The sequence below is a fragment of the Guillardia theta genome (assembly GCF_000315625.1).
Source record: "Guillardia theta CCMP2712 unplaced genomic scaffold GUITHscaffold_4, whole genome shotgun sequence".
NCBI lineage: Eukaryota > Cryptophyceae > Pyrenomonadales > Geminigeraceae > Guillardia > Guillardia theta.
Genome location: NW_005434670.1, coordinates 723,927 through 745,350, shown reverse-complemented (window position 1 = coordinate 745,350; position 21,424 = coordinate 723,927). Strand labels below are relative to the sequence as shown.

Below are 21,424 nucleotides of genomic sequence, written 5' to 3'. Positions count from 1 at the left end.
ATCGTCGATCGCATCCAGGCGATCTTGACAGATCCGATGAGGCTCCCGCAGTCTGTCGAGCTCCTTCCGGATCGAGCTCTCATCCTGGGACTGCCTCCTCCTCCTCTTCTGAACTGCCGCGATGAGGCCTCCCCTGGAGAACCCCATCCTGCCTTACAGCTCGCCGCTCCCCTCGCTCTCTCCCCGCCATCCCCGCCGCCCCGGTCGCATAAACCGACAAGCCATAGCGAAAAGTGCTTAAGGAAAACAAACTGAAATGTTCATTAATTTGGCCACAAGAACACATCATTTGTATAATTTGATTTGAAAAATTAAGTTTATTGGTACTAAAATATAAAAACTTCGAATACTTTACTTTGCCTTTAAGACTTGGTGGATGCTGGAGCAGGCACTGGGGTGGACAAAAGACCGGTACTTACATCATATTTTATCACTAGAAGGTAGGGGTACACTGCAATCAAACCAGGGATCAAGTCTTCGAGTCAGTAGGGTGGGTAGTCACTGCTCCAGTGGGCACAAAGGATGGGTACGGCACAGGGAAGGAGGTCGACGATGGGGAGGATGCAGATGAAGAGGCTGCTGCTGCTCGCGTCGTCCCTTACCATCGCGATCACTGATGCTTCTTCCCTGCATGCCGATGATACTTCATGCTCGCGGATGTTTCAGGCCGGGATCAGCCGCAGTTCCGCTCCTCGGTGGTGTCGTGGGAACAAGCTCGGCTTTACAGCGCCGCTCGCGCTGCCTCCAAGGGTTTCTGACGTTCCGAGAGCACAGACGAGGATGTTCGGCGTGCGATCTCCTCGCGCTGCAAGATCGGCTGATTACTGGAGAGGACAGCAGAAGAACCTTGTTTCTTCGATGAGTATGTCGTCAGAGGACAGCAGCTCCAATGGCGCGATGAGGTGGACGTCAGCGGTCTCTCTAGGCTTCGGAGGCTTGATAGAGACAGTAGAGGAGGCAGCGGACAAGTGCAGAGAGAACCTCGGGGAAGGGACAAGCATCGACCTTGTCATGTGCTACATCTCCGACAGGTTCTTCGAGATGAGAGGATCGCAAGAGCCGGCCAGGCAGGAGGACCTGATGAAGGTGACCGAGCTGTTGAGGACGAGGCTCGGCGCCAAGCACGTCATCGGGTGCCTGAGCCCCGGCGTGATCGGTATGGGAGAGGAGGAGAGCCCAGAGGAGTACGAGCAGGTGAAGGCTGTGTCGATCTCAGCCGCGTGCCTTCCAAACGTGGACGTCAAGATACAGAGGCGAGTTGTTGTTGTCGTCAACACAAGCATCTCTGTCAGAGACAATGCTAACCATGACCAGACCATCATCATCATCAACATCAACATCAACATCAACATCAACTACATCTCCTTCTCCTCACCTCTCTCGTAGATCGTCTCGATCGCCATCATCGTTGACGATGACATCCTCCTCTTCCTCCTCCACCACCACCACCACCACCACGAATAGACCCATTAACTTTGCGGTCTTGGTCTTACATACTCGATTGTCAGAGTCGCTGCTGAGGAGGTTCCTAACAACGATTCCGTGGAGGAGTGGAGGAGGCTTGTAAGTCAGAACGGCACCCTCCCTTCCCGTCACTCACCTTGTCGCAGGTTGGTAGCCCGGATCCGGCAGATCGGCCCGTCTTCCTCCTCTTCAGCGAGCACAACTTCCCTGGCCGGGGCAACTTAGATCGCTTCCTTGAGGGGATGGACTTCGCATATCCTGGGTCGGTCCCCTCCCCTCTCTCTCCCCCGTCCTTTTCTCTCCCTTATCCCCCTCCCTCCTTGTCCCTCCCTCCCTCCCTCGTCCTCCTTCTCTCCATCTTGTCGCCGCTCATTTCTGGGCCCTTCAGCTGCACCAAGGTCGGAGGCCTCACGGCTCGCTTCAAGCAAGACGTGGACCTCCTGTCCACGGTCTTCGGGGACGTGCAGCTGACGAGAGACAAGGTTGCTTCTCCTGGCGTCTGGGTCGTCACCCTCAGTGGCGACATTGAGGCTGAGGCCCTCGTGGCTCAAGGGTGTCGCCCCATTGGTGTGTAGACTCCGCATGCCCTGATGATCTCCCTCCTTCCTCGTCTCTCCTCCCTCCTCCATCCCCCATCCTCCCTCCTCCCTCCTCCCTCCTCACTCCTCCCTCCGGCGCCTTCTCCTCACTCCTCACTCTAGTCTTCGAATCACCCCAAACGCTTTTCTTTCCCCATCATCATGTTTGTAGTGACCATGTGGGCTTCCTACGCAGGGCCAGAGTGGGAAGTCAGCCGAACGAAGGGCAATAAGGTGTTCGAGGTTTTCGACCCGCTGAAAAAGGAAGCGCCTGTAACATTCTACTCCTCAACTCTTCTCTCCTCCCCTCTCCTCCCCTCTCCTCCCCACTCCTCCCCTCTCCCTCTCCTCCTCCTCCCTCTCTCCTCAAAGGCTAAAACTGTCCTTCATCGATCTTTCCCTTCTCCTTCACTCATCTACTCTTCTCGCCCTTCCTCCACTACCTTCCAACCTCTTCCAGCTCATCCTCTCACGAGCCGATGGTAGGTGACATGTCTGGCTGCCTTGTCAAAGGTGATTGAGGTCTGCCGTCACCCTCCCCCCACCCCCCGGTCTCTCAGGCTGACGTCAGGGATGCAGGGTCTATCCCCAGCAGAGCTCGAGCTTGCGCAGAGAGGTGAGAAAAGGGGAGGGAGGGATGTGGTGGTGGTGGTGGAAGGGAGGGTTGGGGGAAGTGGAAGGAGAATGGACGGAAGGGGAGTCGGAGGAGGGGAGGTTGAGGAGGAAGTGAGGAGGAGGAGTGGGAAGGGAGAGGAAATCAGACTTTCTCTGTTAGCCTTGTTCGTTGGAGTCGAGAGCAACTCGATGAATCTCAGTGACTTGCAGCAGCCTAAAACGGTATTGCTCCTCCTTCCCCCCCCCCCCAACACCCCCCTTCCCTCTCCGTCTTCTAACATTCTCCCTTCGCCTCTATCATCATTCATCATCTCCTCCCCCCCTGCTCCCTGCTCGCACTGTGAACCCCCTGTTCTTCTCCTCACATTCTTCTCTTCCTAGGCCCAGAGCTCGCAGGAGGACCCAAGAAAGGACTATCTGCTCAGACCCGTGCTGCTTCTTGCCTCGCCATGCACCCTCCCCTCATTCGCTCTCACAGATCATCCTAGTCAGTGCCAACGACAAGTCCATGCTCGTGGGCGACGTCTTGCGACCGGGTCAGAGGATCAGGCAAGGATGCAGCGGTCGGGTCTGTGCCAGCGCTCACTGTCTCGCAGGCTCCACGTGCCCGACAGATCAGCTGCGATGGCAGAGGTGGAAGCGCTCATGTCATCCTACAAGCGCCAGAGGTGATGGTGGCGCTGAATGGAACAGACGGAGGAGCGTGCAAGGATTAGGAAGGGAGGGGAAGAGAGGCAAAGTTGAAGGGGAAGGAGGACGAGGAGGTAGAGGATGTCTCTTACGGGGTACAGGCTCACAGAGCTTCTGACTGGGAGCTCGTCAACCCCAGCAGCCGGCCTCGTCCTCTTTGCTTGCATCGGGCGGTGAGGAAGGAGATTTGAGGTGGAACACCAAAGTGATGAGGAGCAGGGGGAGGCCGCTGTTCGGTGAGCCCAACTACGAGTCCAGGATGGCAAGCATGGCAACGGGCGTCCCTGTGGTTGGATGCTTCTACAATGGTGAGGGTAGAGAGAGTGGGGAGGAGAACGGGGGAGAGTGGGCGGGAGGGGTTTGGCGGGCGGAGATGAGTGGGGATGACGGAACAACCGCAGGTGAGTTCGGGCCCGCAGGAGGGCAGGCAAGTCTGCACGAGTACACGAGCATCTACACGATCTTTCGGAGCAAGAAGCTTGGAGGGGTGACCTCCGATTCAAAGATGAAGGAGCAGGAGGGCGAGCAGAACAACTCGGGGACATGAAGGGAATAAAGACGAGAGGAAGGATGGATGGGCTACAGCAAGACCACACGGTTTGAGGAATATTTACACGTCTACCTGCTATACCACATACTTACACATCAGAGAGCGATCGGGGTCCTCCACCCGAACGAAGGTCTGCGAGTGAACGTGAGGAGAGGAGGAGCGACAACTGGTACAGCAGGAGAGGGGGAGGGGCAGGCAGCCACGTGAGAAGAGGGTGAGACACTGTGCACCCTGTTTCGGGACCGAAAGGACCGGGCGGGGCAGGAGGAGGAGACGAGGAGGAGGAGGGGGTTCTGCAGACCTGCTCGAACTGATAAGGCTTGTCATCGAGGTCACGGAAGATCTGCCCGTAGATCCGTGACTTGTTAGGGGTGATGATCCATGTTCGCGTGTGATAGCACTTCCAGACGCCTTCTTCCTGCCGATAGTGCGCTCCTGCGACAACGACAATGTCACCTCTCAACCTCTCCCCACCGCACGCAGCAGGGGAAAACGTCTGCACCTGTGACATGCAGCGAGCCAGGAGCAGAATTCCTATGCGCAAAGAAGCGCAGCTGGGTCCCAGCTAACGTGAGAAACCCTTCCACGGGAGCTCCATCAAGGCTTGTGTGTAGAACCTCGACCCTTCAATGACAAGGTCAGACTGTGAGAGAAGAGAGAAGGCACGAGGGGTTGGCAGCAGCGAGCATGAGCGCAGTAAAAGATGACAGCAGAGAGGAGGCGAGGAAAAAGAGGTGAGGAGGGGAAGGGGAATACCATGGAGTTCGCAACGATCCCAGCACTCTCGGGAGCTTCAGACGCGCGTGCATGGCGACGAAGGGAACGTCGTGGGAGTTGAAGTCGAAAGTAAGGTGCATCTCCACCATTTTCATCACCAGCCGCATGAACGCCGAGCTGATCGAGCTCGCTTGCCTGTTCTCTCCTCCCAGTCTGTCTAGCATTGCCCGAGCAGACTCAGTCTTGAGGAGGGAGCTCACACCAATCTGACACCAACCCAGCTCCGCATTCCCCTTCCTGCTCAACTTCCGCATCTGTCCGTCAACATCCGTAGGAGGACCTGACGACTGTGACTCGTCAAACCTGAAGATCCCCGACATCCCGCGCAGAAGGCAAGGACTCCAAAGAGGGAAGCAGTCGGGATTCTTGGGTGCCTCTTCATCGAAACTCAGCAGGAACACAGACCGCCCATTGACAGGGTCTTGCACAGCCTTAACTGTGCATTCGAGCTGCTCGTAGCACTTGGATCCAAACGTCAGAAGCTTGACTCTGATTCCTTTTGCTGTCGTTTTGCTTGCAGAGAGTCGCAAGAAATTCTTGAACCTATGTACATCATTGGTGTCGAGGAAATGAGCAAAGTTTTGCCCGATGATTTCTGATGGGTGAAGCTGATACCACCTGCTAAGCCCATTGCTGCATTGTATGATTTCACCCGTTGTCACATCCAACTCAACTAATATAATGAAGCTACTCGACAACATGCCTTCGCGCATGACATCGCAATCTACATAATCATGCCTGGTGGCTTTCTTGCGTGTAATTCTCTTGAGAAAGAAAACAGTATCCTCCTGCAGTTGTAAAAGAGTTCGTTTCGATCTCAAGCTTCCCTTTTCTGCCGTACAGGTTCTAGAGAATACAGGCACAAGGGGATCAAGTGCTTCGATCAAAAGCCGAGTTCGTTTTCGTTGTTCTGCCTTTTCCATTCTTGATTTTTCCGATCTCGAAGTGGGACTATCTGAGTACGGGTGGTATCGTGCCATCGTCATCTTGACGTCCCTGTCAAAACGCATGTTACTTCATCGTATGCTCATCTAAGTTTGACGTGAAAAAATCAACACAAACAAGCACATGCATTCACAAAGCCTTCTTGCCCAATCCGGGGAATGACCAGAGTTTGATTGATCTGGCTCATTTCAAGGAAACTCGCCGTTTGAGATGGAATCACAAGTTTCTGATCAATCATCGGAACTTCATTTCCTTGCTCAACCCTCTCTTCCCCTCCCTTCCTCCCTCCTCCCTCAACACTTTCTCCGGCTTACCTGATTGTACTTTCCACCATGGCCCACCCCCATCATGAGAACTACCGGTGGTTTGCCCAAGAAGCCTGAAGAAACAGTTAAGGGGTACCATATCAGGACGAAGTTGGGGGTGGTTGGGAACCCCAAGATTTTTACAACGACCCCCCCGGCTGACCCCACCCATCCACCAAAGGTTCTCAGGACCCCACCCCCGCCCTTCTGCTAAAAGTGCGATATGAGGATTTTGTTTCACGTACTGTTGTAAAGCAACCCCACTACCACTACCCCCAAAACCCCCACTACTACTGCTACTTGTCTATCCACCCACCCCTTGTTTGAATTCGCCTGTCACTCGATTTTACAAGGAAACCCCTCCAAACCTCCCATGACCTACCCCCACAAGACCACACTCTCCAGGTCAACCTGACCCCTGAACCCTACCGTGGGGACTTTGGTGGGGATTACACTACCCCACCTAGGTGGTCGAAATGATCCCGAGATTTCCCTAAAATTGATTAGAACGAAACTGAAAATCAATTTTTGAATCATCACCACCCCTCTTTAATCCCAACTTTTCCTGGATTTTCGTAGGGTATCAGGTACACAAATGAACGCTGTATCCACAACACTTGAAAATCTCCAAAACCAAAATTTAAAAAGATGACAATTAAAACTCTGAGAACATTCGAGGAAGTCGCAAAATGTTTTGGAGATTTGTTTTCTCATTCTTTCAATATAGATCCAAATATTTCAGGTTTGATCGAAACTTCTATTAGAGTTGGTACACATGTCACTTTATTACAACAGGTCAGCAAGAACTCTCCCGTTTTAAACCTGGAAACTTTTACTCAAAATTGACGCTTGCCACTGAGGACACTAACTTACCAGGCTTTGAGTAAAGGAAAGATCGGACTGGCGGCCGCTTGACTCGCCACTGCCAAGTTCAGTGGCGACCGCCGGGCCCGGCGGGCGCCGGCCGGACTGGCCGCGCGGCATTCAGAGCCTTCGCCGGAGTGCCGGCCGGGCGGTCCGACGCTCGGATCGGAGCCGCCGCTGCCCCCGGCGTGGCCAAGCCTAGACTCTTGAACCTGGAGTGGGCGAGACTCTCTGCTTACCGTGCTAGCAGCCGGCCGCCTCGGGCCCCGGAGAGTCTGAGCGATCCAGCGGCGAGTCGAGTCGAGTCACTGACCACGGGGACTCAGTGACAGTGAGAGTTAAGGTAGCCCGGTGCCGCCCGGCGGCCCGGCCCCCCCGGGACGCCCGTCCGGTGGACTGATTTTTAACTTAACTTTGAGTAAACGACTCGATTCGGTCGATCTGACATGTTTCTGATAGCCCTCGGTGGAAGAATAGGCGATATATTCATTAACAACAAACTTACTCACGGAATTTCTATGAAAATAACAATTATATCTGCTAGTTACACTATTATTGAATATTAAGCATTCGGCCCCCGATCCTGATTGAGCTCTATTAATTATTTAAAAAAAAATTATTAAACCCCTCCAATGGGGGACGGGGTGATAACCGGTCCTTGGGATCTTTGATGGTACAAGAATGATTACAGATGAGTTGGGGGTACAACACAAAAACTAAATTTATTATAAATAACAAGTTATTCCGTTATCACATTTGTGACGCGTAAACGGACCGGTCGTCTGCCCAACCCCTGCGGAACCCACCCCTACCCCTTGAAAAATTTCGAACTACCCCTGTAAGATCGCTCCTTCAATCCATGGAGGTACATTCACCCACCCTACTCCTTCATAACCCCTTTCAAAATCCATAAACCACATATTCGACCACATATTTGACCCCTCTGCAGAGTCCTTATCTACTCCCCTACCCCACCAAATTCAATACCACCCCATTATGACAAAAGTAGACCATCATACCCGTACGATAGCAGAACCTACCCCAGGACTCGAAAAATGACTCTTCTCCAGTCGACTACCCACCCGAGTGTGAGAGAGATGTAACCCCTAACGGTGCTGCATAACCTCCTCCCACCCAGTATACTTGGCTCTCACGATTTCTAATTGAGCCTCTAAATAAACTGCATATACATCCTACCTGACGCCAAATTCTTGTGATATTGCCGAATCGACCAGATGGGGTGCCCACCATCTTCCTAGGAAAGGAATCGATCTACCCACTGACATCTGGTAGGGGTAGGGACCCTATCCATGATCTTTCATTTTTATGACCCTACCTCCCGCTCCCTCTGTTTCTATTTACCTTCACCACCGTCATTCACTCTTCACCACCGTCATGCTCCGCGCTGCTCTTCCTCTTGCCATGGTTGCCTCCGCCGCTGCCTTTGCTCCGGCGTTCCAGGTGATCATAGTGGATATGTTGTAGCAGACCATGCCATTGTGTATTTCGAATCTTCAGACATCTTCATTGCATCATGCATGCTGCTATGTTGCTGTGCAGTGCACATGTTGGCTGGAAGCCATTGAGCCAATCTCACTTTCTCTTCAGCCTGCCCTCCGCACTGGAACTACCATGTCCATGTCCATGGATAGGAGACAGGTTGTGCAGGGCGCTGCCTTGGCCGGTGCCGTCGCTCCCTTCCTCGGAGGCGTTCAGCAGGCCTCCGCTGCCGCCAAGATGCCCGCCGATAGCTACACCCCCATCATCACCATTTTTGATGCTCGCGGATGCCCACGTGGTGCTGGAGAGTACGAGGGATCCCCTGCTGGTGACAACAACGACGAGATGGCTGTCAAGGTCGTCTTGAGAAAGGTGGGATGCTTGGTTCTGTCCTGAGGACGTGCGCTGATTTGCTTGTGTAGCTCGAGCCCGACACTGGCTTCGCTGAGCAGATCAAGGCTGAGACTCTTGGCCTCATGTCCAAGGGCCCCACCCAGGTCTCTGCATCATCCAAGAAGTAAACCGATTCTTTTCTGATGTTAATTTTTTCTCGAAAACCTTTTGTAATTATTGATAAATGACCGGAACCGAAAACACATTTATTAATTGTCTGCAAATATCATTGGATACCACTGTTCAGATGGCCTCAATAGCTGATGATCCTTGATATTCTGTGAATGTGCATTAATGAACATTTGAGTCAGAACACATGCGATGTAACAACACTGTGCTCCTATCGCCTTTCCGCACTCAGCGGCGGATTGCACCCAGCAGTGCTCTCGTAGAAACACACCGAAGTCGTTCCATGCTCCCCTGTGTGCTTGGGAGGAACCTGTTCTTATCTGGTCCACTGAATCGACCGAGGGAATACCCTCGTAGGATGGCCGTACTAGCCATCATGGTCAGTTACTGACGCCGCCGGAGTGGCATACCGTGTTGTGTGACTCCGCTCGGTGTGACTCGGACCGTACGTCACTCGCGCCGGTCACGGTACACTGCTGATCCGCCGGTCGGACTGTCCGCCGCCGGGGCATGGCGGCCGCGCGCCGGGCGGCCGGGGAATCATTGTCACGGCCTGCCAGTGCGCGAAGTAAGTGAATATCCGAGTACTATGATCATGCCATGAGAGTCACAGTACTTCTAGTACTGACTTGAAGTTAAGTTTGGGAGACGGGGCCCTGAGTCCTGGCACCGCGGCACCGGGCGGGTCGGCAGCTTAGCAGGACTCAGTGAGGGACCCGGTAGCCGCGCCGCCGGAGTCACCAACTAAGTTTCTCGCGCGCCGGGCTGCCACTGGCGCCGGGTCTGAGGGGCGGGCTTCGGTGCCGGCCCGCGCGGCTGGCCCGGGCGGGCCGTCCCACGGGCCGCCGCGCCAGCCAGGCTGAGTGCAGTGCGGCAACCGCCGGGCGCCGGCAACTGAAGTTCAGGCCCCGAAGTTACTTTACACGGTGACTGAGGGGCCCTTCGACTCCGAGCGGCTTGCCGCGGCCCCCACCAGGCCGCGCCGCGTGACTCTCCGAGTCACCGTGTCCGCCGAGTGCCGGTGACTCAGACGGTCACACCCGGCCCGGTACTGAGTGACTCACTCAGTCCACTCAGGCTTGCAGCGTAACTTAACTTGACGGCCGGGTATCATTTCAAGTACCCGGGCCGGCGTAACGGATTCTGTAAGCGGTTTTCTACAGATGTAGGGGTTGGCCCGTCTTTCCCACTGACGCGTCTCGGCCTCCTCATGGCCTCCACAAGACGCGGCAGGAGGTAAGAGGCGGAAGATGGCGGGAGGGGAGGGGGGAGATGGCGCCGCTCTGATGCAACATGCTGTCCTTGTTGCACGCCCACCCTGCCCATGCCGTCCAGTCATCACACTTTCTCGTTACGCTCGCATAATATCCTCATAGAGCGCAAACAGGATGTGCCGGTTTTGATGATCTGCTTGCCAGGCTCCCGATGTCATCCACATCGACAGTTTGCTTGCTTGTCATTGCTGCAGCTTACTTGCAGGTGCTCAATTGCAATGTCGTTGCATCCCCTGCTCTCTTGATCGCCCTGACACCATGCAGCCCGCCATGGCATTCGGATTCTCCCCGTCGTTGAATCCCTGCACGAATAGGTCAGTAGTGCAACATGCTGGTTGGCAGCAAGGCTTCGCAGATGTATTCATGCTTGCTGCAGATTCTCGGTGGGAGGCAGCAGGGCTCAGAAGAAATGCTCCCTGACCATGTCTTCCAATGCCATGGAGGAGGTGGAGAGAGCTGCCTTGGTGGCTACAGTCGCTGAAACGTTTGCCGCCCGCAGAGGATGCAGAAGACGAAGGAGCTGCTGAGCTACTGCGACTCTGTGTACAAGACCACCAGGCGCAAGACAAGAACCGTCCAGTGCGGAGACGTACGCGCCTCGCCTTCGTCTTGAGCATGCGTGACTGGTGCCGTTGGGCTCTATAGGTCCCCATCGGCAGTGAACATCCGATCGCCCTGCAGACGATGACGACGGCGATGACGACTGACATTCAGGTGGGTGCGGGAAGAGAAGAGCTGCGGGCTCTCTGACCTTGACCCCAGGGAAGTATCGACCAGGTCATGCGATGCGCTGACGCAGGTGACCGCCTTCTCTGCTCTGATCCTCCTCCTCCTGATCTTCATCCTCTTCTTTCTCTTCCTCCTACCCTTTCTCCTTCTCCTCCTCCTCCTCCTTCTACCCATCCTGATTCTCATTCCTCCCCCTAATCATGGTCGTTCTCTTGCTGCTGATTCTCATCCTCCTCCTGACGCTCTTCGTTCCACGAGATTTTCTTTTCATTGTCTTCTCAATGGGTTTGCAGGAGCCCAACTTGTCCGCTTGACCGTGCAAGGGCAACGTGAAGCCGGTACGCACAACTCATGAGGTGGCTAAGGGAGACTTGGACGAGCAGACGAAGACACGGAGGAGGGGGAGGGGGAGGAGGGCAGGACTGAGGGCCTGTTTCACCAGATGCATGCAGCAAGATCAAGGAGGGATTGTTGAAGAAAGGTGCACGAAAGCAACTTGGAGACTTGTAAGGCTCACCGACGTGCTGTTTGCAGGATACACAACCCCTTTGGTGGCGGACATTCACTTTGCTCCCAAGATTGCGCTGCAGGTGAGAAGATAGAGGGCGTGCTGTCTTTGCAGTTGTCTTTGTTCCTTGAGCTTACTTCTTCCTCAAGGTTGCAGATGCGTTTGACAAGATTCGCATCAATCCAGGAAACTTTGCGGATGGCAGGAAGGTACGTAGAGGAGGGGGTGACAGAGGAAGAGGGAGGTGAAGGACGAAGAGGAGATGGCGGCGGTAGGACCAACTGTTGTAGAGTTTAACATCTTTCCTTCCCTCTCAGAGCTTTGAGGAGATCACTTACGAAAACCCTGAGGACTACAAGGTCTACTCTAGCTCCCACCTCTCCCCGGCTTCTCCCTTGCCTTTCTGTTTCCTCTCCGTCTTGATCACGGATTTTCACCTTTCCCCCCCTCGTTTCTGTTTCCTGCTGCTGCGATGCTGATGCGAGAACAGGCTGAGCTGGATTACATCGAGGAAGTCTTCACTCCCCTCGTGCTCAAGTGCAAGGAGCTCGGGTACGATGAGGAAGAGGAGGAGGAGGAGGAGAAGGTAATGTAATGCTGTGGTTGGAACAGGCGCGCAATGAGAATCGGAACAAACCATGGATCCCTCTCTGCTCGTACCCTGAGCTACTATGGCGACACTCCCGCTGGGATGGTGAGACACGAGGAAAAACAAGAGGAGGAGGAGGCAGAGGAGGAGAGGAGGAGGAGGGAAGGCGTTTGGATGGCTCACGTCCCTGCTTCAGGTTGAGTCTGCATTCGAGTTTGCGCGCATCTGCAGGAAGCACGACTATCACAACTTCCTCTTCTCTATGAAGGTGACCAAAGACGTCTAGCAGCAGGATAGACTCGATGAGCGAGGGAGGAGAGGAAGTGGAGAAGTGAAGGGGAGGAGGAGTATCAGCTGATCACCCCGACAGGCTTCGAACCCCAAGGTTATGGTTCAAGCCTACCGCCTCCTAGCAGCTGAGATGTACGACCTCGTGAGTCTGGTTGGCTCCTGGTGGCTGCGTGTGAGGAGACTGGCAGGGGTGGGACTACCCCATGCACTTGGGTGTGACGGAAGCGGGAGAGGGCGAGGACGGCAGGATGAAGGTGAGGAGGAAGAGCAATAGCTCGAGAGGAGCCGCTCAATTTGCAGCCAGTCCGCCATCGGCATCGGGTCTCTGCTGCAGGATGGACTTGGCGACACGATCCGTGTCTCTCTGACCGAGGATCCATGGTAGCTCCCGCTTGCTCACTCAACCTCCCCTTCTTCCTTCCTCGCCTCATTTTCTCTTTCCTACACCTGCTTTCGCTCCTCCTGCTTCAGCAGCTGAGAAGTTTTACAGGTTCGAGCTTGAGCCCTGCACGAAGCTGCGAGACATCGCCATGAACCAGAAGGACAAGATCTGGACCCCTGTCCCCACCTGGAAGGAGACGACAAGGTCTACCGCCACCAACTCCTCCTTTTCTTCCCCTCCGCCTTCTCTTCACCTCCTTCTCCTCCTCTCCCCCGTGTCCTCCTCGCGTTTCGTTCCAATCACATCCTCTCATTCTCATAACAGGAACTTCATGTCATTCTCGCAGCGTCAGGGTCAGCTCCCCCTCCAGCACGAAAGTGACCCCATCGACATCCGCAACGTCCTCCACAGGTAAAACAGCCTACCCTCCCCTTGCTCCTCCTCCTTCTCGCTGCTCTCTCCTCTTCCCCGCCTCCTTGCTCTCTCTCCCTCTCCTCTCCCTCTTGAAACTTGTGAAGGGACGGGAGCGTTATCTCTGCTGTCTCGCTGGAGGATCTCGCGAGCCCGGACAAGCTCTACTACAACTTGGGCTGCAAGACTGCCGTCGGCATGCCCTTCAAGGACCTCGCCACCAGCGACTCCATCCTTCTCCAGCAGAGCCCCGCCATGGACGCCAGCAAGGAGCGCACGGCTCTTCGCCGCCTGCAGGAGGTGGGAGTTGGCGTGCTGTGCCCGGCCCAGGAGCTTCAGGCAAGGCCTATCCCCAACGCCATCGCCGTCTACGACCTCAAGCAGATGCCCAGCAAGGGCGCGAAGCTTCCTGACGGAGCGATCCGCTACGCGCTCACAGTGAGGGGCGACGAGTCGGACGAGGAGCTGGCGAAGCTCAAGAGCTCGGAGGCGGTGATGCTGCTGCTGCGAGTGCCGGACGAGGTGAGCAGGGTCCACGCGTCGAGGAGAGTCTTCAACTTCCTCAAGGAGAACAGCATCGACACTCCCGTCATCCACCACATCGTCTTCGGTGCCGACAAGTCCCGCGACTACGTCGTCCTCCTCACTGGCTCCGAGGTCGGCTGCTCCCTCGTCGATGGCAACGGAGATGGCGTGCTCATGCAGGCCCCACTCCCCCTCGACTTCCTCCGCCTGAGCTCCTTCGGCCTCCTGCAGGGCTGCCGCATGCGCAACACCAAGACCGAGTACGTCTCTTGCCCCTCCTGCGGCCGCACCCTCTTCGACCTCCAGACTGTGACGGACCAGATCTCCAAGGCCACCGGGCACCTGCCAGGCGTCACCATCGCCGTCATGGGCTGCATCGTCAACGGGCCTGGAGAGATGGCGGACGCTGACTTCGGCTACGTGGGCGGAGCCCCGGGGAAGATCGACTTGTATGTGGGGAAGGAGCTGGTGAGGAAGGCCATCCCCTCCGAGAAGGCCTGCGACGAGCTCATCGAGCTCATCAAGGAGAACGGCCGATGGGTCGAGCCAAGCAAGAACGAGGAGGAAGCGGTCACAGCTTAAACTTGTCGTATGTCAGATTATAAAGAAGAGAACCCGCGGGCTGCTGTCCCCTCCTCTTCTACTCTTCCACTACTTGGGCTTGGTGATGATGGGCGCTTTCCTCTTCTTCCTGGGGATCTGAGCAGTTCGCGGCAAGCTTGTCGTCTTCTCTCCTTCGCTGCCCTTCTCCTTCGCTGCCTGCTCCTCGGGTAAATTCACAACTCGCTCCGCCCTTGGCTTCTCTCTGGCAAGCTTCATTCTCTTGGCCGCAACTCCTGTAATGTCGTTGTCCTCCTCCTTTTGGCTCTCCTTCTCAGGCTCCCTCACTTGACGCTCCTCTTCCTCCTCTTCCTCCTCCTCGCTCTTCCTTCCCTTGCTCTGCTCTTCGCTCTCCTCCTTCTCCTTCCTCTCCTTCTCCTTCTCCTTCTCCTCCTGCCTCTCCTTCTCCTGCCTCTCCTTCTCCTCCTTCCTCTCTTTCTCCTTCCTCTCTTTCTCCTTCCTCTCTTTCTCCTTCCTCTCTTTCTCCTTCCTCTCTTTCTCCTTCCTCCCCTTCTCCTCGTCCTCGTCCTCGTCCTCGTCCTCGTCCTCGTCCTCGTCCTCCTCTTCGCCCTCGTCCCCGTCCTCGTCCTCGTCCTCGTCCTCGTCCTCGTCCTCGTCCTCGTCCTCGTCCTCGTCCTCGTGCTTCTTCTTCTTGTCCCCCCTCTGCATGCTCCTTGTTTCCTTCCGGCTCTTGAACCCTGCCTGGTTCCGCTCCCTCTTCTTCCCTCGCAGTCTGTTCTCCTCTATCTCCTTCAGATCTTCCTCGTTGGGCACTCGGATCTCTCTCGACAGCTTGAGAGTGTCTGACTTGTCGCCGTCCGCCCATCTGCACGTCTGGTGAGCATCGGGAGCAGAGGAGGATCACTAGCAGCACATCAGCTCGAACTTTTCTCCTACTTTCCCCTTGATCTCTGCTTCGTACCAGTCGCCGTTCTTGTACAGCCCCATCACCTGCCCGCACTGTCAACAAACCCCCATCACATCCTCCTCCTCTCTGGCCACCTTCATCCCTATCGCAAATGGAGACATGTCGGCCTCGACCTGCTTGTCCGATGCTTCTCCTCCACCCTCCTTGGTCGACGTGTGAGCCTTGAGTTTCGACCTCCTCCTCGTAACGCGCGTCGCTTCCATGTCCGCCTCCTGCTCCTGCTCCTCGACCGCTCTTGCCCGCGTTTGCTTCGTGCGCTCTTTTCCCTCACGGGGACGCACATGTTCAGGGTTCTTGACCGTGTCAGAAGTATCTCCATCATCCCAGCTGCGACAACGGAAGATGAAGAACAAGTCGACCAGGGTAAGTTGGTGCAGGCGGAAACAAAGAGAGTCGAAACCTGAGGATGATCTTGCCATCAAAGATTTGCTGTACCTCAGCTTCATACCAATCGCCATTCTTGTACAATGCAAGAACCTGCGAGCAGGAGAACCACTCAGTCATCTCCGACCATGATTTCGGCTGTGAGCACATCACCTTCTGTCCGACCTCAAAACTCTTCTCGTTGCCTCTCACTTGCCGCGAAGAACCAGCAGCAGGCACTTCCTGATCGCGAGGCGCGGAGTCTAGTGCCTGTCCATTGTCACCCTGCATGTTCTCGTCCCCTCCCTGGGCTTGGTCGTTGGTTTTGCCTCTCCCGTACGATACCCACACTCGATTTCCGCGCTGGTCTCTTTCCCAGTAGCCCGGTCCGCCATCTCCATCTAGGAAAGTCAAGGCTTCCGCTGCTCGTCTGCTTCGCCCTCCTCCTCCCCTGGTCTTCTGTTGCACACAGGGGAGCAGCAGGGAACGAATTCAAGTCAGCCATGCCGCAGGCACACTTCACAAGTCAACCTGCTGCGGGCCAATCAAGAAGTCAGCAAGGATCCTCCAGTGCAGGTATGCCTGCGACAGCCTGATGTCTTCAGCGGTCCTCACGTTGGAAGGACCGGAATCACTCTACAAGCAGCATCAGCTTCACGTGTTTTGTTCAAAGCATCACCCACCGTCTCATTGCCCTCTGTCATCAGCTCCGACGACTCAAAAATTGAGCCCTGGGCCCCAGCTGCTCGGCCCCTCTGGCCCATCGCATTGCTCTCTCCCTGCGTCGGCACAAAACTGACGCAGGAGACCTGAAAGCCGGGAACGATGGGATCACCAACAAGTCGAGCAGTAGAAAGATCCCAAATCTTGACAGTCTTGTCGTAGCTGGCACTCTGCCATTCACGAGAAAACAGATCAGACCGGGTCAGAGTGCAGCTCAGATAGAAATCCATGCGCACCGCACCGCCAAAAACTTGCCGGTCTTGTCAAAACAGACTCCGTACACAGAGTATGCATGCGCCCTCCAGGAACCTCCTCCGATCTGCTTTCCTGAGCCCAGCTCCCACACACGCACTGTCGTATCAGCCCCTCCACTCGACAGCTTCGTCCCGCAAGGGCTGAACGCGAGTGTCCTCACTGCTGCCGTGTGCCCTTTCATCGGGGCCCAGATATTTTCTATCTGTTTTGCTGACCGAACGTCCCACAAGCGTATCATGCGGTCATAACCTCCCGTCGCGATGATGTTCCCACTCGGGCTGAATTCAGCGATGCGAATGGCACCCGTGTGGCCCTCCCAAGCTCCTCGAGTCTTACCACTCTCAGCGTCCCAGATCCTGAGGCTGCCAAAACAACATCGACAAGGTCAAGCAAGACATCCAACTGAAGAACCTCAACTTGCTTCACCTGAAGTCAGATCCTCCGGACACCACGATGTCACCGAACGGGCTGCATGCTACAGTGTAAACGGGGCCAGTGTGCCCGAGCCATGGCATGCCTAGCTGCTTGCATGTTGACGAGCAGTGAACGCTGACAGTGCGGTCGTCTCTCGCAACAAAAATGTTCTTCCCGCACGGGCTGTAGCTGAGAGCATGGATGGGCGCTGCCTTGCCAGGCTTGTGCGAAGCCAATTCAGTTCCCTCTTTGACATCCCAGACCCTCAACGACTTGTCCTCACCACCAGATGCAACTTGCTGGCAGTCTGGGGAAAACTTGAAGCAGTTGATGTTCCCGCGATGCCCAGCCCAACTCTCACCCACTTGAACTCGAGTCTCTTCATCCCAGAGGGTCAAAACCCCTGTGGTCCCGGCAATGAGAATCATGGTCTCAGAATCCGTTGACGCTAACCATCAAACCTGCAGGAAATGTTACACGATCTATAGGATGCAGGCAGTGCCATGATCGTCGGCATGGAAAATAAAGACATTATCGTTGCGGGCGATTTACGAACAAGCTCTCTGGCCTCACATATCTGCGTCTCTAACTATGAGCTTCAGTCTCCGCTACCTTAACGGTCTTTGCAGTCCTCAAAACTCATGCTGCATAGATCTCCTAGAGATCGTCCATTGTTTGAGAACCTTTGCTCTTTGGCATGCAAAGGTTCGCATCAATCTCTGTCTCAAACGGCAGACACAGCCAGACACAGCAAGTCTTTGCTCTCTTCATAGGAAATCTAAATGAGTTTCATCAAACGTGTGTTGGTTTGCTCACCACTTCTCCACCTTGTTTTCCTCGCTCTTGTTCCTTCATGGCCCCTATTCCTCTGTCTTTCTTCTCTCCGCTCTCCTCTCTCCTCTCTCATCCTACATCTCTCTTCGTCTCTCTTCTTCGTAGCGTCTCCTCTGATGCTCGTGCATGCTCGGTTGAGACGGAACGCTCGTACTTCGTAGCACCCTCATGAGAAGAGCGCCCATGAAGAGGAAACACGGAGAACGAGCATGGGGGGTAGTGAGGACAAGGGGTGATCTATAGCCTTTTCTGAAGTCAGAAGATAGGGTAGTCTGATGAAAGCTGACCTGAAAGTGGGTAGGTCATGGTGGGGTCATTGGAGAGGCTGTAACGGGCAGCTGGTAATGAGAGTAACGGACGACATGCCGGCAAGCTAGCTAGCAGGCGAGGTGTGTGAGGGCCTACCGACTAGCAGGAGCAGGAGCAGGAGCAGGAGCAGGAGCAGGAGCAGGAGCAGGAGCAGGAGCAGGAGCAGGATCCCACCAGCCCTTAGACTCTTAGACTTCTAACTGAGATCGGATCGAAACTCTTACGCAGCCGCTATGGTGCTTAGCAGCCGGGGCTTCAATCAGTTATTGTTATCAAGCATCAGCGTCTTCATGCTTGAAGCGACTTGTCTGATGTGGAGCTTGAAACGACGAATCCATGAGTCACAGTGTACTGAATGTAGCTAGCAGGTCTCAACTGCAGCTGCTGGAAGGGAAGAGGAGGCTAGGAAAAGCAGACCTGCTTGAAGCGACAAGACGTCGAACTACTCAAGTAATGCACAAAATGAGGTTGCCAAGTGAAGACTGATAGCTGACAGGGGAGGATGGAGAGCTACGAGGACACGATTCGTCGAGCCGACAAGGTGGGAGAAACTGTGATGCCAGAAGAAACAATGACGAGGATGTGATGATCGAAGGCCCTGAGACTTCCAGACAAGTATTTCAAAGGTGAGGGAGGAGGAGGAGGAGGAAGAGAGGAGGAGGAGGAGGAGGAGGAGGAGGAGGAGGAGAATGAACGACAACAAGGATCTGCTACCATCATCATCAACGACCAGAAAACGACCAACTCTCCTGGTAAGACGCAATCTGAACCTGACGAGCTGATGTGATGGTCGGTGGAACTTCAGAGTCTCGAGCCTCCCCCCTTCCAGCGATTCATCTTCCTGGTCAACCTCCCCTGCGTCTTGGAAAGTTACGAGCACCTCCCTCCCTCCCTCCCTCCCTCCCTCCCTCCTCCCTCCCTCCCTCCCTCCCTCCCTCCCTCCCTCCCTCCCTCTCCCTCCCTCCCTCTCCCTCCCCTCTCTCGCCCTCTCTCCCTTGCTCATCCTCGTTGATCAGGCCAACCTCTCAATCTACCTACTCAAGGTTTCTCTCGGGCAATGCTTCAGCGATCGCGCTCGACGAGATCTCGCCGGTGCGACTGATCGCCAAGTGTCTTGCTCATGTGTCGATGATATCAACATGAGCAGCAAGAACAGACGTCGAGCGGCTCGAGGTGCTCACAGCCTCTTCTTCCCTCCCCACATCCCCCCCACCCCCTCTTGCCATCACCACCATCGCCACCCCCGTTGTCCCCCCACCCCACCCCCTGAGCCTGTTTGTCCGGCGATCTTCAGCTCCTCAAGTCGAGTTCCGGCCACCATCCGTCACAACTTACAACCTTCAGTCGTTGAGGTCAAGCTTCGTCCACTTCCTCGTCCTCTTCCTCCTCTTCTTCTCTTTGTTCAACACTTTCTTCTTCTTTCTCCTCCTCTTCCTCCTCTTTCTCCTCCTCCTCCTGTTTCTCCTCATCCTCAGGCTTGCAGGCTGCGGGACTCTCCCGATCCTTTTCGCGCTTTCCAGCTCAGCAAGAACAACCGCAGGTCCATGAAGCCTCTCACAGCGACTTGCCCAGGGGCCCGGTAAGAAGCCTGCGATCACCAACAACGACATGACAAGAAGTCATATGCATGTTTTGACAGGCTGCCATGGGTCAACACAGAGATGCGCTCGAACAAGGTTGGTACTGTTCATGCTGTGCTGATGAGACTCTCAAACATTTTATACAGAAATGCTCAAGATTAGAGAGAGTTTGAAACGTGTGGAGCTGAGCAATGAGACCTTAAGGGAAGCTGTAAGATCCCGAGAGCAGCAGCTGTTTCAGCAAGAGAATTCCTTTCGAGCACAATTGGATGCTTTGAATAGGACAGTAAGCATACAATCACTACGATTTTTGCTTTTGAAAACAGTGATCTTGTGAAATGTCAGGTTGCAGAACAGAGAAAACAAGACATCAAGAGGGTATCTGAGTTCCACTTTTTGTTAGCTTCTTATACTTGGTTTATTCAAGATCTCAACGATTCTCGACGAGGTGGTTACAAGCAGGTATGAGTTGATTGCAACAGGGTAGGTTTGCTCAAACGTGATGGGAACCTAGCGGAATCAAAAACGAGGAGGTCAAGGTAAAGATCGCAGAGTTGCAGCGAAGCTCCGAAGTACTGCATGTTCCTCATGTGACTTCTCCAAGCTTTCCTGCAACACTCGATCCAGACAAGGCAGCTGTGCCTGTCGCACGTCACAATGGAGTCAACAGTGAGTTGATGACTTGTTCTCCTGCTCTGATTCTTGGATAGGCTACATGGAATCATCTGTGAGGACTTGTTACACCTGATGGTCTACGAATAAAGCAACCTTGACCTCCTCCTCTGCCTCTCCCTCAACTTCCCTCCTCCTCTCTTCTTCCTCAAGCTCTCGTTCACTCTGCTCCACCGCCTTCCCCCTCGCCATTTTCTCGGCGGCGTGGTAGGCCCGCACATTTCCTTCACCATGAGTGACCTGACGTCGGAGTGACGCGCATGGTGGAGAGGCTGCGCGAACGCGGGCAAGCAGGAGCTGTTGGAGGATGAGCACGACCAGCACAAGCAGGCAGGGTGAGTCGCTGCTCCCTCCTGCTCCTCATGTGAAGCATTAGACCGCAGCCAAGACCATCGGCTCGACCACCAGGGAAACGAGACAGCGGGATGAAGACAGAGAGGAAGAGAGAGTCTTTCTCCCGCAAGAAAGCCGTATGGCATCCAACACTGTCCGCAAGCAAGGTCTGCGATCAGCTGCGTCTTTACGAGTGACATCCTGTATGCCAGCAATGACGAGCATGAATTTCGTGGAAGCGCCTGGAGCAGGGATGTTGCATCGTCTTGCTCTCCACGGATCAGCGCAGGCAACCTCCAGCGTCTGTCCGTCTCATCACCAGCTCGTCTGCAGGTGCATGAGCTGCTGGCCCTCAGACTGCCCAAGGCTGTGATGCCGGAGCTGGACGTCAACGCCTCCGATGATTCAGGTCTAAGGCCACCTGTTGGTATAGCTGCCGCTCACTTGCTGCAGGCATGGTTCCCCTGCATTACGCTGCTTCCAACGGGCAACGTGAAGCCTGCGAGGCTTTGATAGAGAAAAAGGCGCTCGTCGACATTCAAAAGCTCAACACTGGTCAGTTCTTGAGCAAGATCCTGCCCCGCCCTCACTCGCTCTGACCGGCAGGCTACACGCCTTTACACTTTGCGTGCGAGAGTGGAAGCGTCGAGACGGTGGAGTACCTGATAGCGCACAGGGCAGACGTCAACGCGCGTTCTTTGATGCAAGATGCGACCCAACAACTCAAGGGGGAGGGCAGGACCCCGCTGCATGCTGCAGTATCGCGAGGAAGCGTGGAGGTCATTCAGCTTCTCCTTCAAGGGCGGCAAGTTGATGAGACCAAGGAAAGGCACAGGCGGTTGATGAAGGAGCGAGTCATTCCCCCTGTCGCAGGTGCAGGCAAAAGTCGATACT

The 21,424-nt window shown here is 55.0% G+C and overlaps 6 protein-coding genes across 6 annotated transcripts; 4 read left to right on the top strand and 2 right to left on the bottom strand.

The window, feature by feature from the left end:
• Positions 1-552: 552 nt before the first annotated feature.
• GUITHDRAFT_100378 (hypothetical protein) lies at positions 553-3,894 on the top strand (the record flags this gene model as incomplete). The annotated part of the gene is made up of 14 exons (XM_005841054.1): positions 553-1,382; positions 1,509-1,563; positions 1,611-1,726; positions 1,853-2,031; positions 2,239-2,315; positions 2,529-2,564; positions 2,622-2,658; positions 2,818-2,879; positions 3,039-3,086; positions 3,136-3,193; positions 3,254-3,290; positions 3,449-3,520; positions 3,567-3,655; positions 3,749-3,894. 14 exons carry the CDS (start codon positions 553-555, stop codon positions 3,892-3,894), a joined length of 1,842 nt encoding a protein of 613 aa, XP_005841111.1.
• A 78-nt stretch (positions 3,895-3,972) lies between these two features.
• Positions 3,973-5,660, bottom strand: GUITHDRAFT_100377 (hypothetical protein; the record flags this gene model as incomplete). The annotated part of the gene is made up of 4 exons (XM_005841053.1): positions 3,973-4,029; positions 4,199-4,332; positions 4,400-4,521; positions 4,654-5,660. 4 exons carry the CDS (start codon positions 5,658-5,660, stop codon positions 3,973-3,975), a joined length of 1,320 nt encoding a protein of 439 aa, XP_005841110.1.
• Positions 5,661-8,158: 2,498 nt separating this feature from the next.
• CPEA16 (phycoerythrin alpha subunit) lies at positions 8,159-8,878 on the top strand. Its single transcript, XM_005841191.1, has 3 exons — positions 8,159-8,249; positions 8,397-8,660; positions 8,711-8,878. Exons 1-3 carry the CDS (start codon positions 8,184-8,186, stop codon positions 8,807-8,809), a joined length of 429 nt encoding a protein of 142 aa, XP_005841248.1. The 5' UTR covers positions 8,159-8,183; the 3' UTR covers positions 8,810-8,878.
• A 1,708-nt stretch (positions 8,879-10,586) lies between these two features.
• GUITHDRAFT_63981 (hypothetical protein) lies at positions 10,587-14,101 on the top strand (the record flags this gene model as incomplete). Its single annotated transcript, XM_005841052.1, has 17 exons — positions 10,587-10,673; positions 10,730-10,798; positions 10,847-10,883; positions 11,107-11,151; positions 11,256-11,294; positions 11,348-11,403; positions 11,471-11,530; positions 11,639-11,680; positions 11,812-11,873; positions 11,934-12,015; positions 12,107-12,178; positions 12,281-12,343; positions 12,390-12,455; positions 12,506-12,582; positions 12,692-12,787; positions 12,908-12,994; positions 13,102-14,101. 17 exons carry the CDS (start codon positions 10,587-10,589, stop codon positions 14,099-14,101), a joined length of 2,040 nt encoding a protein of 679 aa, XP_005841109.1.
• A 2,157-nt stretch (positions 14,102-16,258) lies between these two features.
• Positions 16,259-17,149, bottom strand: GUITHDRAFT_56538 (hypothetical protein; the record flags this gene model as incomplete). The annotated part of the gene is made up of 3 exons (XM_005841051.1): positions 16,259-16,303; positions 16,375-16,750; positions 16,815-17,149. Coding segments are annotated over 3 exons (756 nt in total), but the record flags the coding sequence as incomplete, so codon positions are not given.
• Positions 17,150-21,135: 3,986 nt separating this feature from the next.
• GUITHDRAFT_46725 (hypothetical protein) lies at positions 21,136-21,330 on the top strand (the record flags this gene model as incomplete). Its single annotated transcript, XM_005841050.1, has 1 exon — positions 21,136-21,330. A coding segment is annotated over one exon (195 nt), but the record flags the coding sequence as incomplete, so codon positions are not given.
• Between the last annotated feature and the right edge of the window lie 94 nt (positions 21,331-21,424).

Coding starts and splice junctions, on each gene's coding strand:
- CPEA16 (XM_005841191.1), top strand. CDS start 8,184: ATGCTCCGCGCTGCTCTTCCTCTTGCCATGGTTGCCTCCGCCGCTGCC. Junction 8,250..8,396: donor CCTTTGCTCCGGCGTTCCAG/GTGATCATAGTG, acceptor CTTTCTCTTCAG/CCTGCCCTCCGCACTGGAAC. Junction 8,661..8,710: donor TCAAGGTCGTCTTGAGAAAG/GTGGGATGCTTG, acceptor TTGCTTGTGTAG/CTCGAGCCCGACACTGGCTT.